Source organism: Dermochelys coriacea, chromosome 1 (genome assembly GCF_009764565.3).
Source record: "Dermochelys coriacea isolate rDerCor1 chromosome 1, rDerCor1.pri.v4, whole genome shotgun sequence".
In the NCBI taxonomy this organism is placed as follows: domain Eukaryota; kingdom Metazoa; phylum Chordata; order Testudines; family Dermochelyidae; genus Dermochelys; species Dermochelys coriacea.
Genome location: NC_050068.2, coordinates 229447817 through 229464955, shown reverse-complemented (window position 1 = coordinate 229464955; position 17139 = coordinate 229447817). Strand labels below are relative to the sequence as shown.

The window sequence follows — 17139 nt, the reverse complement described above, 5'->3', positions numbered from 1 at the left end:
AAAGAAAAACAATATAAACCAGATACATGACCATATCCACAGATAATCCAGTCCTATTACTTGCTTTTCCAGCCTTCCCTCCAGGGCTTCCCTTTGGTGAAGATTACCTCTGTGACTCTGAGTGATTCAGAGGTACTACCTAATATTAGAACCCGGAACAGGAACCAATGTTGAGAATGCAGGAGACCTGCAGTCACAATGAGAGGAAGATCAACAGGACAGTAAGAAGCTTGGAGGAAAACATGTTCTTTATACACTATTCAGGGCAGGGTCTGCTTTCCTATGTATTTGAAAAACACCTGGAATATTCTGGGCACATAAAATAACAGTAATAATCCCAGTCAGTGTTTACACCCATGGCAGGATCTATAGAGCCTCAAATCTCAACTCCTCTACAGCACTCTTAGTGAGGTGCGGGCTCTTATACAATTGTCATCAACTGTGTCCTATATCCAGCTGCCTCTGGCAGTTTCAGTCCCATTCTCATTCTAGAGCCTATTCCAAAAAGATGCCAGAACTGTATCCTGGTGCGTTACCTTAACAGCACCTAAAACATGCTTGGGCTGCTGTTCTGAATCCTCCCACACTGTTTAACTCCCCTGCATTTTCAGAAAGGTAACACAATGTTCTGTAGAGGGCAATGATGCAGAAAAGAATCTTGTCCTAATGCCAATTTTTTCAAAACCCCCATTTAGGATGCCATTGCTTTAAATCAGTTAGTACCATTTAGTTATCTTCAGCACCATTGATTTCAGGGGGCTGAAATCATTGTCTTTATCCGGTATATAGAGACCCATAATGTGGCCCCTTAATCTCTGGCCTCACAGTGTGTGCTGGAACTGACAAGCAGGGGACGAGAAGGCAGGAGATGTTACCGCATCCAGCCTTTTCTATGAAACCATGTGCTAGTCACTGCTGGAAGCATGCTTGTCAGTTCTGAAAGTGCTCCCTTGGCATTCAAACTCATACAGCTTCCTTTTGTAGTCAGAAGGGAATTTCCATGCCCCAGTTTGAAATCTGCTTCAGGAAAGTCATCAGCAAAAACCTACCCACACTGGTATGCATTTGCATATATTTTTGAAGATGAATAGCATGAAGCCAGTCCACCCACAGTGCCATGTAAATGTGCGGCAGGCAAGAGCCATATGTGCAAAAAATAAGAAATAAGCACCTCAGTGTTTTAAACATTTTAACAAATGTTGCTCCCCCTCCAGGCATGGCACTACTTCACAATCATCTAGCAATAAGGATGCTACTGTATTAATCATACATGGACAAAATGGTAAAACATTTTTGTTCAAACTGGGTTTTTTTTTCCAGAAAGAGTTATGATCATATGCCACAAGAGTTGCCCTAAGTGATATCAATGTTTGCAAAATATCTGCGCCCCATTCACATCAAAAATGTTTTCATTCTTTTTCATAAGTGTAAAATCACAGCTTGAGGCAGGCAGCAATATTTTTATCATTGTTCTAAATTAGGAGAGAACGTAGCCCTAATTTAATAAAATGAGCACAGAATGCATAGCAAGCTGATCTACATGGTTACGTCTTGGTACATCTATGCGTGTGATTTCTGCAACGCAATCTTTTGCTCAGAGTTCTATATTCCTTATAATTAGAAGGCAATACTAATTCAATAGACATTGAAGGGAACATCATTAAGGTAAGTCTGAGCAATATATACACAGAATGAGCCAATTTCAATGGTACACTACAGCTGCTTCTTGCCTCTCTGGCAACACAAAGCAGTAGTAAACATGGCTTTTAATTGGCTGCCTAGCCTGGGTTTATAGCTGCTCTGCGTCACCAGTACACTGCAAAACAGCCAGAGCATGCTGGTGAATCTGGACCACTGCATATATAGCTAATATGTGTATATTGAGCTTGATTCTGATCTTGCCTGTTTCAGACTGGTATCATTTCATTAGCTTAAATGGATTTACTACTTATTTACACCAGTGTAGCTAAGAGCTGAATCAGGACTATTGTCTATTAATCTAATTTCATTATATATTATCCAGAACCTTTGGCCTTTTACATGATGAGTTCTGACATCACATTTGCTGTCCCTCTCTCCCACTGGGAATGGGGATGGCTACAGGGTCTGGAATTAGCTCCCACTTTCTAAATAATAGGTAGATTTGGGTGTGACTGGTAAAACCTCTTATCAGTTAGCTACCCAATTACCTTCCTCCCAGCTCCTTTCACCCCTCTTTATATCTTTCAACCCCTCTCAGTCACTGCCCCACTCCTTCCTAGCTAACTCCTCTTCTTCACACCTTCATCTCACAGACTTGCATCCTTCCTGACACTTCCCAATGCTACCATCACTCCCCTCATAAGAAGTGTGTGGGGCTGGTGGATTGCCTCGGCCCATAATCCTTCAAGACTGACATATCGACAAGACTGGTGTGCTTCCCCAGCCTTACTCACTAGTGTATACACATACACACACTAGCTAGTGAAACACTTAGCAGTCATTGACTCCACAATCGCCTATAAAATTAGTAGTGTTTCTATTCTAAACTATTTGATTTTATTTGCCTGTCAATGTACAAGGCTGTAAAGGACTCTTACATACTAAGGAAGCGTTGGATACCTTCATTTATTCAGCATTTTCACACAATGTCATCAACTCTAATACCCAAGTTCTGTGACTGTTCTGAAATGGCATAGAAAATTCAAATTAAAGTGACTGAGAACATCAGAAATTTGCATTTTAATTTTTTTTGCTGGTTGTTCCCACCCAGTGTAAGAGAACACTTTGTTCAACTATTAGTATTTGTATTACTTGAATTAATGCCTAGATCCCCTCTCAAGTGAAGGGCCATATTTTGCTAGAGGCTGTACGTAACAGTGTACAAGACAGTCCCTAGCCCAAAGAGTTTATCATCTACATAGACAAGACAAAGCATAGGTGGAAGAAAGTATAATTATCTTCATTTTACAGATGGAGAAGTGAGGCATAGAGCGATTAAATGACCTGGCCAAGGTCACACTGGAGGTCTATATTGCCTAGTTGGGAAGGAAACTCATATCTACTGTGTCCCGGTCCAGTGCTTTCACTACAAGACCAATCTTCCTCTTGTGTATGCAGAACTATTCTTTGAAGTGTCGAGTTTGACAGCACTTCTGAGGCAACTTATATGGGACAACACTGGAGGTAGAGTTTTGCTCTGTGTATCATGTCTGTGTGGCAGTACTGAATTAGTTACCATAAGACAGAGCATTTTAACAGAGAACTGCATAGTGAGAATACCGAGTTGTGGCTACTTGATTCCTTTTAGCTCATCTTTAAAGCACTTGAACTCCTTTAATTTATATCTTTAATGAGGCAGATGAGCAACAAAATGAGATAGCAGTGATCAGCAACTGGTTTAGGACTGGTTTAAGACTTAATACATTTTTTTAAAATTCTTTAGTCTTCAGAGCCATTTCAGTCTGGTCAATGCCAAATGTTGCACAAGTACTGTACAGGATGTCCATAAAAATCCTTATGACCTTTTTAATGAGGGAAACATTTTGCCTGAGCCTGTTTACAAAAAATAAATTACTTGGATTTTCTCTACATCTTTCTTAACAGGAAAGTCATTATTCTGTAGTTCCTGGGTTACGCAAGTGAAACCTCTAGATAGTAGCAGGTCTTTCCTCCTTTTGGACTATCTGCTCTCTCCCGCTCTTGTCACATCTCTTTGTTCCTTTGATGAGATGCGCTGAAGAGAGGTACTGCTACACTGAGACCAAGTGCATTGCTTCTTAGAATCATAGAATCATAGAATATCAGGGTTGGAAGGGACCCCAGAAGGTCATCTAGTCCAACCCCCTGCTCAAAGCAGGACCAAGTCCCAGTTAAATCATCCCAGCTAGGGCTTTGTCAAGCCTGACCTTAAAAACCTCTAAGGAAGGAGATTCTACCACCTCCCTAGGTAACGCATTCCAGTGTTTCACCACCCTCTTAGTGAAAAAGTTTTTCCTAATATCCAATCTAAACCTCCCCCATTGCAACTTGAGACCATTACTCCTCGTTCTGTCATCTGCTACCATTGAGAACAGTCTAGAGCCATCCTCTTTGAAACCCCCTTTCAGGTAGTTGAAAGCAGCTATCAAATCCCCCCTCATTCTTCTCTTCTGCAGACTAAACAATCCCAGCTCCCTCAGCCTCTCCTCATAAGTCATGTGCTCTAGACCCCTAATCATTTTCGTTGCCCTTCGTTGTACTCTTTCCAATTTATCCACATCCTTCCTGTAGTGTGGGGCCCAAAACTGGACACAGTACTCCAGATGAGGCCTCACCAGTGTCGAATAGAGGGGAACGATCACGTCCCTCGATCTGCTCGCTATGCCCCTACTTATACAACCCAAAATGCCATTGGCCTTCTTGGCAACAAGGGCACACTGCTGACTCATATCCAGCTTCTCGTCCACTGTCACCCCTAGGTCCTTTTCCGCAGAACTGCTGCCGAGCCATTCGGTCCCTAGTCTGTAGCGGTGCATTGGATTCTTCCATCCTAAGTGCAGGACCCTGCATTTATCCTTATTGAACCTCATTAGATTTCTTTTGGCCCAATCCTCCAATTTGTCTAGGTCCTTCTGTATCCTATCCCTCCCCTCCAGCGTATCTACCACTCCTCCCAGTTTAGTATCATCCGCAAATTTGCTGAGAGTGCAATCCACACCATCCTCCAGATCATTTATGAAGATATTGAACAAAACGGGCCCCAGGACCGACCCCTGGGGCACTCCACTTGACACCGGCTGCCAACTAGACATGGAGCCATTGATCACTACCCGTTGAGCCCGACAATCTAGCCAGCTTTCTACCCACCTTATAGTGCATTCATCCAGCCCATACTTCCTTAACTTGCTGACAAGAATGCTGTGGGAGACCGTGTCAAAAGCTTTGCTAAAGTCAAGAAACAATACATCCACTGCTTTCCCTTCATCCACAGAACCAGTAATCTCATCATAAAAGGCGATTAGATTAGTCAGGCATGACCTTCCCTTGGTGAATCCATGCTGACTGTTCCTGATCACTTTCCTCTCCTCTAAGTGCTTCAGGATTGATTCTTTGAGGACCTGCTCCATGATTTTTCCAGGGACTGAGGTGAGGCTGACCGGCCTGTAGTTCCCAGGATCCTCCTTCTTCCCTTTTTTAAAGATGGGCACTACATTAGCCTTTTTCCAGTCATCCGGGACTTCCCCCGTTCGCCACGAGTTTTCAAAGATAATGGCCAAGGGCTCTGCAATCACAGCCGCCAATTCCTTCAGCACTCTCGGATGCAATTCGTCCGGCCCCATGGACTTGTGCACGTCCAGCTTTTCTAAATAGTCCCTAACCACCTCTATCTCTACAGAGGGCTGGCCATCTCTCCCCCATTTTGTGTTGCCCAGCACAGCAGTCTGGGAGCTGACCTTGTTAGTGAAAACAGAGGCAAAAAAAGCATTGAGTACATTAGCTTTTTCCACATCCTCTGTCACTAGCTTGCCTCCCTCATTCAGTAAGGGGCCCACACTTTCCTTGGCTTTCTTCTTGTTGCCAACATACCTGAAGAAACCCTTCTTGTTACTCTTGACATCTCTTGCTAGCTGCAGCTCCAGGTGCGATTTGGCCCTCCTGATATCTTTCCTACATGCCCGAGCAATATTTTTATACTCTTCCCTGGTCATATGTCCAAGCTTCCACTTCTTGTAAGCTTCTTTTTTATGTTTAAGATCCGCTAGGATTTCACCATTAAGCCAAGCTGGTCGCCTGCCATATTTACTATTCTTTCGACTCATCGGGATGGTTTGTCCCTGTAACCTCAACAGGGATTCCTTGAAATACAGCCAGCTCTCCTGGACTCCCTTCCCTTTCATGTTAGTCCCCCAGGGGATCCTGGCCATCTGTTCCCTGAGGGAGTCAAAGTCTGCTTTCCTGAAGTCCAGGGTCCGTATCCTGCTGCTTACCTTTCTTCCCTGCGTCAGGATCCTGAACTCAACCAACTCATGGTCACTGCCTCCCAGATTCCCATCCACTTTTGCTTCCCCCACTAATTCTACCCGGTTTGTGAGCAGCAGGTCAAGAAAAGCGCTCCCCCTAGTTGGCTCCCCTAGCACTTGCACCAGGAAATTGTCCCCTACGCTTTCCAAAAACTTCCTGGATTGTCTATGCACCGCTGTATTGCTCTCCCAGCAGATATCAGGAAAATTAAAGTCACCCATGAGAATCAGGGCATGCGATCTAGTAGCTTCCGTGAGTTGCCGGAAGAAAGCCTCATCCACCTCATCCCCCTGGTCCGGTGGTCTATAGCAGACTCCCACCATGACATCACTCTTGTTGCACACACTTCTAAACTTAATCCAGAGACACTCAGGTTTTTCCACAGTTTCGTACCGGAGCTCTGAGCAGTCATACTGCTCCCTTACATACAGTGCTACTCCCCCACCTTTTCTGCCCTGCCTGTCCTTCCTGAACAGTTTATAACCATCCATGACTGTACTCCAGTCATGTGAGTTATCCCACCAAGTCTCTGTTATTCCAATCACGTCATAATTCCTTGACATCACCAGGACCTCCAGTTCTCCCTGCTTGTTTCCAAGGCTTTGTGCATTTGTATATAAGCACTTGAGATAACCTGTTGATCGCCCCTCATTCCCAGTATGAGGCAGGAGCCCTCCCCTCACAGACCTTCCTGCCTGTGCTTCCTCCCGGTATCCCGCTTTCCCACTTACCTCAGGGCTTTGGTCTCCTTCCCCCGGTGAACCTAGTTTAAAGCCCTCCTCACTAGGTTAGCCAGCCTGCTGGCAAAGATGTTCTTCCCTCTCTTCGTAAGATGGAGCCCGTCTCTGCCCAGCACTCCTCCTTCATGGAACACCATCCCATGGTCAAAGAATCCAAAGCCTTCTCTCCGACATTTCATCTTCATTTAATCTAGGTGGCAATGCTTCCTGCTCAACCCACTTAGGGTCTGATCCTGCTCCCACTGAAATCAAGGGCAAAATTCCCAATGTCTATAATTATTATAATTAGTTTTTATTATTTATTGGTATTGTGGTAGTGCCTAGGAGCCCCAGTCATACACCAGGACCCCATTGTGCTAGAACAAACCAAAAAGATGGTCCCTGCTCCAAATAGCTTTTAGCTGCAAGCCCATCATGCAAACAGCCATTATAGGGAAAGCCTGGTTTCATTCTTGTAGCCCTGGTCTGGAGCATGCTCAGTGGCTCCATGGGAGACGGTACATGCACAGTCCAGGCAAAGGTAGGAGCTGTGAGGGGATGCAGCATGCTCAGTTCCTCCATGGGGATGGTGCAATTGCAGGCTGCTCAGCACCAAGAGCTGTGAAAGGTTCCAGTGAGCTCAGAGAGGACAATTGTTGGAGATTTTAGCTGCTAAGTTCTAGCACAGTGGTTCTCAACCAGGAGTCCGGGGCCACGTGGGGGGCTGTAAGCAGGTTTCAGGAGGGCTGCCAAGCAGGGCCAGTGTGAGACTTGCTGGGGCCAGGGCAGAAAGCCGAAGCCCCATCGCATGGGACTGAAGCCCGGGACCCTGAGTCCCACCACCCAGGGCTGAAGGTGAAGCCTGAGCAATGTAGCTTCACTTGGGCCCCAGGCAACTGCCTTGCTTGCTACCCCCTAACGCCAGCCCTGGCTTTTATATGCAGAAAACCAGTTATTGTGTCACAGGTGGGCCGTGGAGTTTTTATAGCATGTTGGTGGGGGCTTCCAAAAGAAAAAGGTTGAGGAGCCCCGCTTTAGCAAGTCTCTACTGAGCAAATGAGGAATGCCATTTTCAGAGGCTTATGACTTGGCCAAGTCTAGGCGTATTTTCATGGAACAGCAAAAACTAACAATAAAGGCCAGCCCATAGCCGAATTTTTAAGACCCAGCTCCAAAACATGGGAGGACTGGAGCATTCCAAAGGAAAGGTCACCAGATTTTTTTTAACATTAAAGAAAACAATGTATTTTTCCCTAGCTTCCTTCTCAGAAACACCTGAATTATTTTGGCTGAAATTATTTTTTGATTTAGTTATCATAAATAATAAATTATTATTTATTGATTTAATCAGCCTGCAGAAGCAGACACCCAGCTTGGAAAATTTCAGGTGGTTAAAATTTGACAAAGTATTAAGCAACTCAAAACAGGGTCTTATAATGGGAAGTGTCAAGGAACCTTAATAATAGCAGTCCTACCAGCCCTGCCTATAATAGGGCTAGATTGTCTCTCAACCTGTGTTCCTGTGCAGGGGCATAATATGAAGTTCTAGCCCTTGTGCTTGTGAAGGAAAACTTAAAAACATGAACCCTGAAGCCTCCAAAAAAACAGAAGGCAAATAAAAATAACCCTACATTTATTATTTTCGTAGAAGTTCCTGGAGAAGAGAATGGGGAATTACAAAAGTCAGATCATGGCAGAAATGGGCTAATTATCTGGCAAAGGAGTCCAGAGCAGCACAAGAGATAGTTGTTAGAAAAAAAAAAAATACTAGGTGACTGTCACTCTCACCACTGCAGAGACAATGGGAAGTCAGGAAGAGGGTCGAAAGGAAACAGACAGGTGAGACAGTTGGACACCACGTCTGTCTTTCTGACAGCATGTCTGATTTGTGGTCAGACCTTGGCCTGCTACTGCCACCACCAGGAACAAACACTGAAGTCCACTGCAGCCTTCAGCTGATTCATCCCACTTTGTTTGTCTGACACTGCTCCTGGCATGCAAACCAGCCAGCTTTGCGTACGCTGCCCAGCAGCCTTTCAGCCTGACTCCTCTCATTTATGTCTGTGCAAATCAAGGCTGTCAGTAGGAGTTATACCAGTGTAAAGCTGGTGTACATGAAAAAAGAATCATCCCATTGCATTCGTGCTTATCAATCACTCATGTCATGCAAAGGCTGCTGGCATTACCAAGCAGCAACCAAGAGAATGTGTATGAGCACATAAGGAATAGAATCTATACCATGATCCACTCATACTGGAATAATAATACGTAATACCTTTTAAATCTGCACAAACATTAACCAATTAATCAGACAAAACTGTAGTTGAGTAATTCCAGGTGGTGTTTTAGCTGGTGAGTCAGGATGTGTATAGACCGCAGAACCTCGGGAAGATTGGTCCTATGCAACTGTGCACTGTTACATGTGCAGTTATATCATTATTATTTAATATTTATATAATAGCACCCAGAGGACCCACACAGAAACCACCATTGTATTAAGTACTACAGGAATACCTGGTCCCTACCCGAAAGAGATTACAATCCGGGAAGACACATGAAACATGTAGAAGAAGGGTACACACAAACATACAATTTTTATTGGCCAAGTGAAGCAAGGTCTTACAACGAACTCGATGGCATTTCTGTGTTTGTCTGTAACACGGTCACTTTTGAATACTGCATCTGATCAACCCCAGAATTTCAGAGATGGGAATGGAGGGTACACAGAGCCCATGCATGGTGGAGAAGGGGCAGAATGGGGTCTGTGGGAGAGATGGAGGAATGCGGTGGCACACAGAGCCCCTGACATGTGGCAGAGGCAGAAATGGGGGACACAGAGAATCCTTGATATGGAGCAGGGAGGTTGCAGGGAGTCCCTGAAATAGAGGGTGATGGTAGGGTAGCACCTGGAGGTTATGGGGAAAAATGGAGGAATCCAAAAAGTCCCTGGTGTGTGTGATGTGCTCATTCCAGAGAAGCAACAAAGTCTGGGACCCTCTAGTATACATTTGTAGGGTTTTGGTTTTTGATATTTGTAAACAAACTAAGTGGTAACTAAGCCATCTGTCCCTTCACTGGCTAATTTCTTTTTAAAGATACCGTGCCAGAGACAATGAGAAAGGATTGAAGGAGGAGAACCTAGTGAACTTACAGGTCAGTTCAAGAAGGGCTTTGCTATGTGTAAGTGTGCTGTTCTATTGGTGCTTATTTAAACAGAGGGCCTAGGGCCAACCTTCATGTTTCTGGGGAATAAACTTAATTGTGTGGCCACGGGATTCCAGCGCTGGATTAAAAAAGCTCAAGACTTGGTAATAATACAGCTCCAGCTAGTAAAAGATGATGCAGGAAGTATCTGATAGTGACAGCAGCTGCCACTGGCATTTGACAGAGCATACCAATGCAGACAAGTAGGAGTTTGCATGGACCATTTGGGCAGTAACTTGATGCTGATATTTGCCCAATGCTGACATTTTCCCAGATAGAATTCTATCTAATTATTTGGCAGAATAGCCAAGATGGAAAGACAGCTTCATTATTCACTTGAATAACTCTGCTTTCTCAAGCTACCAATTTTGCAAAGTGAAGAAAATAAAGGGCATTAATTTGTAGGCTTTGACCCAAGAAATTGTAAAATACACATTCATTCGGAACAGGTGCAGTAACGATAACCATCAAGAAGGGCATCGTATATCAGCTTGAAAGTGAGGCAAATATATAGATTTAATATAGTTAGGGTGTATAGCTGACTAGCATCATAGGGACATAGCATCTTGAGGACTAAACCGGTGAGCTACACCATACTTCAGGGACCAGTTGCATCCCTGGTTTAACTCCATTGAAGTCCACGGAGTTTAAACAGGGATGTATGTGGCCCAAGGCATAGTGTCTGGAAAAGTATCTTACAAGAATTCCATTATTAATTTTGTAATAAAGTTTATTAAATTTATATATAGGAATTTTATTTTATTTTTTGAGATTGGCACATAAGAGTTAGCTGTATGAGTGAATATATCACGAGTTTTGACAGGCTGTAGTATAACAATAGCCTTCCTGCAGAGTATTACATACCTTATCTCATCTGTAAAGCAATCTGCTGTGCAGGTTCCAATTATTTAAATCATATACAGAATGGTATTCCATTTTACATTCACAACCAGTGCAAAACATAATGGTAATGGGTCACATTCCTCCCTGATGTACCTCCACTGAAGTCAATGGAGTTACACCAGGGAAGAAGTTAGTGACCCCTTTTCTTTAATAAAGGTAGAAAGACAGACTGCAAGCTGCCTGACTAGCATTAACGTTGCAGACATAAAATATAGTTTCCTTGTAATTACATGAAGCATATGTCTTTTGGGTTGCATGCATGAGTTTTTCCAAGATCAGGAATTCCCAAACTTTGTTAAGTCATTTATTGGAGGCAGATGTTAGGATTAATTAGGGATATAAAGAGTATATTTATTTAGGCTGCTGTCAGAAGCAATCACATTAAAGTAGGATCTTTTTCTCTTAAGTTTATTTCATTACTCCCAGCAGGACCACTGACATATTAAATTTTCCACTACCTTACAGCATCCTTTATCTTGGGTCACCCCCAATATATGTACCCACTGCCAAACACTCTCGCCAACACAGGTTCAGTAGTATTGTATTAGTTAGCCTGTGTGAGGTGAAATTGTTTCTGTACAAGTTAAATAATTTTTTGGTCTACCATTATGCATATTCACAAAGCACCGGCCTCATAGGAAATATGGATTTGTAGCCATTTGTTTCTTTTCTTGCCAAATCAACAGCCATAAGAGGAATAACTAGGATAGATCCTTCTGTCATTTGACTGCAGAGTGGGACTGTGGAAGTATAACTGATAGAAGCACTGACCTCTGTCACTTGACTAATTCAGTTGTTTATTTTCTCTTTTGAGTGATTACCACTAGATATGGTCAAACAATAAAAACCTATTTTCACAATAAACAAATGGATAAATAAATAAGATTTTGGGAAAAAAAAGACTGAAAATGACACTACACTTTTCATGAAAAATTTTGACACTGTAATATTTTGTGTGAAATTGCTTTTTTTTTTTTTTTTTAAAAGGCTACATTTTTTCTTAAAAAGTCTGACTAGCTGTAATTACCAGTTAGGTCCTTATCAATGTTTTTTTATTGCAAGAGGTAAGGTAATATTGTGGACTGGAACTCAGAAGAGCTGGGTTCTAGCCCCATTTCTGCTTCTTGGTAAGTTTGGGCAAGTCACTTTTTCATGGATGCATAGATTCCAAATGCCAGAAGGGACCACTGTGATCATCTAGACTGACCTCCTGCATTACACAAGCCATAGAACTTCCCCCAAAATAATTCCTAAGGCAGATATTTTAGAAAAAAATCCAATCTTCATTTTAAAATTGTCAGTGATGGAGAATCCACCATGACCCTTGGTAAAATTGAGCCTATAATTAATTACTCTCACTGTTAAAAATATATGCCTTATTTCCAGTCTGAATTTGTCCAGCCACTGTATTGTGTTATACCTTTCTCTATCAGACTGAAGAGCCCATAATTAAATATTTGTTCCCCATGTAGGTTCTTATAGACTTTAATCAAGTCACCCTTTAACCTTCTCTTTGTTAAGCTAAATAGATTGAGCTCCTGGAATTTATCACTATAATGCATGTTTTCTATTTCTTTAATCATTCTTGTGGCTCTTCTCTGAACCCTCTCCAATTTTTCTGCTTCCTTCTTGAATTGTGGACACCAGAACTAGACGCAATATTCCTGTAGCGGTCACACCAGTGCTAAATACAGAGGTAAAACAATCTCACAACTCCTACTCGAGATTGCCCTGTTTATGCATCCAAGGATTTCATTAGCCCTTTTGGCCAAGAGCTCCTCAGCCACCTCTTATAAAACTCTTGGATACAAGTTATCCAGAGCTGCTAATTTAAAAATGTATAACTGTAGAAGCTGCTGTATAACATGCTCCTGAGATACCAGTAGAATGAAAAGAATGTACTCATCATACAATATGATTACAATATCTGTTTTTCCCCAAATACAGAACCGAAATATTTCTTGAACACTTCTGCCTTTTCTGCATTATAACTCAAATTCTACTATTTCCATCTAGTAATGGACCAGTACCACAGCTAGGATTCTTTTTGTTCCTAATATACTTTAAAAGCTCCTTCCTATTGTCCTTAACAGTAATGGCCATGAATTGCTCCATGTCCCTTTGCGTCCCTTACCAATTTTCTACTATATATACACACACAGACACAAACAACAACAACAAATGGAAGAAAGGGAAAGTTTATCATTTTTTCTAGCTACCTTCACTTCCCTTGCAAAACCAGGTCAATTTTTTAACCTGTACAGCCTTCTTCCTCAGTTGTGGTTTTGTGGCTTTTTGGACACCTAATAAAGTGTTCTTAAACAATTTCCAATTACCATTCACATTTTTCTGATTATTTCTTCTCCACACTGATTTTGCTCATAATTGTTTTCAGCTTTGTGAAATTCGCCATGTTAAAGCCCCAAGTGTGTGTGTGTGTGTGTGTGTGTGTGTGTGTGTGTGTGTGTGTGTGTGTGTATATACACACATACACACATATACACACACATATATTTCTGGTCTGGACTTTACTCTGCTTGCACATTTTAAATGTGATCAAATCATGATCACCTGTATGTAAGTTACCATTAATTTTTAGTTCTGTGATCTGCTCCTCTTTATCTATCAAGATGAGATCTAATATAGAATTTCCCTGTATTGGACACAACACTTTTTGAGTTAGAAAATTGCCATTTATAATATTTAGTAATTCCAAGGATGTTTTAGTACTGGCAGCATGAGATCTCCAGTTTATGTCATTCAAATGGAAGGCCCCCATGATCATGTAGCTTTTTTCCCCTAAATCTTATAGATAGGTACATTAGGAGACAGTCATCGTATTCCCTAGTGTGATTTAGAGGTCTGTAGCAGACACCAGTTAATACTCTTATGCTTTATCTGTTAGGACATTGATCCATAAGCATTCAAGATCATTTTCTTCTGAATTATTGGTTACTCGGAAACAAGTAATGCCCTGTTGACAAAGAATGCCACTCCCCCTCCCCTTTTGCCCACTAAGTGCTTCCTAAATAGGTTATAACCATTGATTTCAACATTCCAATCATGGGAATCATCCCACCAGGTTTCAGTTATATCAACGAAATTGAATTTATACTCATAAATGAGCAATTCCAATTCCTTCACCGCTCCGTGCCTCAGTTTCCCAATCTGTAAAATGAGGATAATGATACTGATCTCCTTTGTAAAGTGCTTTGAGATCTGAAGGTGAAATGCACTGTCTAAGAGCGAGGGCACCATTATTACAACGTGCATATATATATATATATATATATATATATATATATAGTACTTAGCAAAATGGGGCCCTGATTTCACTGTGGCCTCTGTGCATCCATAATGTTACTACTACTACAAAAATAATTGTGAGTTGGGTAACTATTCATAAGTACTTATGATTCAATGGTTGTAAAGTTATGGGAACTAAGCAGTTGCCTCTTGACATTTATATTGTTCTGCTGTGCAATATGGAGGACACCGGGTAGTAAGGCATATTGTATGGTTCACCAATATAAACCAATATGGGGTTCTCTAACCAACTGCTTTAGATTCAAGAACAGTAACACTATACGCAACTGAAACCTCAATACGCAGAAATAATTAAATAGAACTTTTACTGCTTTCTGCATGTCATAGATTTTTAGAGAGACAGCTGAAAAAAGCAATAGCTATCAGGTTCTAATCCTAGCATTTTTGGTCCACTGGTCCATCTACACTGCAGACAACTGCCAAACACTGACCAGAATCATTAACAGCGTCATTATCAGTTAAGTATAAAGAAACAGCAGCTGCAGTAAGCACTTAAAACTCCAGTGGACAATAACAGGATCTTTCATCATGGAAGACTGTGCATTTTCACACTGGTACATCAAGAGAAACTGGAGAAGCATATAACACTTTTATAAAATATACAGTCAAATGAAAGGAGTCAGTAAGTAATCTTTTTACCCATGATGTAAAACAACTCGATTTTGCCATTGTACTGAGAGAGCTAACATCTGTTATCTCAGTACAATGGACTTTGAATTTTCCAAAAAGAGATCATCTTATTACCAGGGGGAAAGTCATTCAACAATGTGTTTAAAAAGAAAGAGTCCATACATCTCTGTTTGTTTCCAGTTTTATCAGGTGGGTTATGAAGCTACCATATTGTCTGCCTCTTTGGCAGCAGCACTGTATCCATATTAATTCAGTCTAAGCACTTGTTTGAACATGGAGAGAATAATAAATAAAATAATATGGTGTTAAAAGCATAGATACTACACCAATCAGCTCAAACGGTTTACTGCAGAAACACCTATTTATATTATTAATAGGGGGCATTTCTTCTTATTCTATTTAACTGTTCCAAGCATATGTCCTCACTGAACACTCTGGCTTTCCTTTTCCTTAGAGAGGGTAATGAGGGTGGTGGTGGAGTGCTGTCACTACATCTGCTTCAACATATATCTATCCTGCCTTTATATATTTATCTTGGGCCAGATTATGACAAAGTTACTCTCACTGACTAAAAGAAAAGGAGTACTTGTGGCACCTTAGAGACTAACAAATTTATTAGAGCATAAGCTTTCGTGAGCTACAGCTCACTTCATCGGATGCATGTGAGCTGTAGCTCACGAAAGCTTATGCTCTAATAAATTTGTTAGTCTCTAAGGTGCCACAAGTACTCCTTTTCTTTTTGCGAATACAGACTAACACGGCTGCTACTCTGAAACCTCTCACTGACTAGTACCTTCCTCCTTCAGCAGTCCAGATGGAGTCAATGGAGAAAGGTGCTCCAAAACAAGGGTAGCAGCAGCAACTGGCCCTTTATTTTTTATGCAGTCGAAAATCCCTAAGAAAGGGATCTATATTCCCCAAGCACCCAACCCAACCGCGAAGTAAAGTGCCCTGGCCCCAGAACTCCCCCTTAACTTCAATGGGTTTTGATGGATGTCAATGAACGTTTGAACGGAGGGCAATCCATCATCCCATTATCTAATGTATTGCTTTCCAAAGCTCTTTCACACCCCGGAGTACAAAAGGTCCTATCCTGAAGCAAATGTTTGTATCTAATAGGGAGACTGAACCCCATTGCCCCCGTTAAAACAATTCGATTTATAAGGCCATGCATCTCATTTCGTTTTTGATGCATAAGTTTGTGCAACACTTTGACAATGTAAAATTCAATGCAAGCCACGCACGTTATGTATAGGTGTACCTATGTCCTGCGATCCAGACCCGGCTAAGGAGAGGCAACCCCGATGTAAAACAGCACGGCTATTGCTCTGTACGCTTTCCAAAGTGCTGCGCAGACGTTGCCACACAGACTGTGACTGTACAGACATGAGCCCATCAGCACTCAGCCCCTCAGCCCCGGCTGCGTTATCCCGTATGTTACCGAGGCAAAGCAGCCATGGGGAGGGAGACAGAGCCTGGAACTTCTTCCAAACCCAAGCCCCGGGGCCCAGCTGGGAAAGAGGCAAACCCCAGGGGCAGCCGGGGCCTGGGCGGGGAGGAAAAGGCCGCTGCCCCCGGCTCGGAGAGAATGAATCTGTACCTGATTTGGGATAGGTGACAATCCAGACATCACTGCCCCTCACCGGGAAATTGGCGATCTCCTCCATCTTCCCCCGGCAGAAGGGAGGGAGCCGCACTCCATTGTATTCGAAGTATTTGCTCTCAAACTCCCCGGGGGTGCTGGGGGTCTCGGCTTCACTCTCCGCCATCCTCCTTCCTGCCAGGGGCGGGCCAGGTGGGCAAGGGCCCCGGGGAGGGCTCAGCCTGGAGAGAGGAGACGCAGGCTCCGCAGCAGCAGCAGCAGCCCCCCCCACGCGGCCACACGCCCGGGAGCAGGAGGCGGCGGGTGCCGGCCGGTGCGCGGTGGGCTGCGGGAGCGGGGGGAGGAGCAGGCCGGCTGCGCGGGCAAGGCGGGCTGGGGAGAGGAGTCCGACCCGCAGCGAATGGGCTCTGGCGCTGGTGATGTAATGCGGCGCGGGGCCGGCGGGAGGGTGCCGCGGCGGCGGCACAGGCCTCCTCGCCGCTGCTGTTGAACCCGCGCCGCTCCCGCGTGGGGCGATGCTGGCCCCCGCCACACACACACACACACACACACAGAGCAGGGAGGTGGGGCCATGGGCTGTGCCCGCCAGGCTGGCGGCATGGGGCCCGAGTTGCCAGGGGAGGGGGCGGAGGGAAGGAGGGGTTCGTGGTTTCATTTGCCGTCCCCACCTCAGCCCAGGGGGCACCCGCAACCCCTCCACTTATACACGACCCCCTGGAGAAGTCAGCTGAGCAGCCCCTTCAATGGAGGGTGACCCCAAGATAGCATTTG

At 43.4% G+C, this 17139-nt stretch overlaps 1 protein-coding gene across 3 annotated transcripts in view; it reads right to left on the bottom strand.

Annotated features, from left to right (window-relative positions):
- SULT4A1 (sulfotransferase family 4A member 1) overlaps positions 1 to 16905 on the bottom strand; it is a 44062-nt gene extending 27157 nt beyond the window's left edge. For 2 of the 3 annotated variants that reach the window (XM_038388014.2, XM_038388015.2), the window contains exon 1: positions 16366 to 16905. In XM_038388014.2, the coding sequence (XP_038243942.1) occupies positions 16366 to 16534 (169 nt within the window). In that variant the 5' untranslated portion in view covers positions 16535 to 16905. The remainder of the gene's footprint in view (positions 1 to 16365) is intronic. The other variant, XR_006281821.1, reaches the window with a different exon arrangement.
- Between the last annotated feature and the right edge of the window lie 234 nt (positions 16906 to 17139).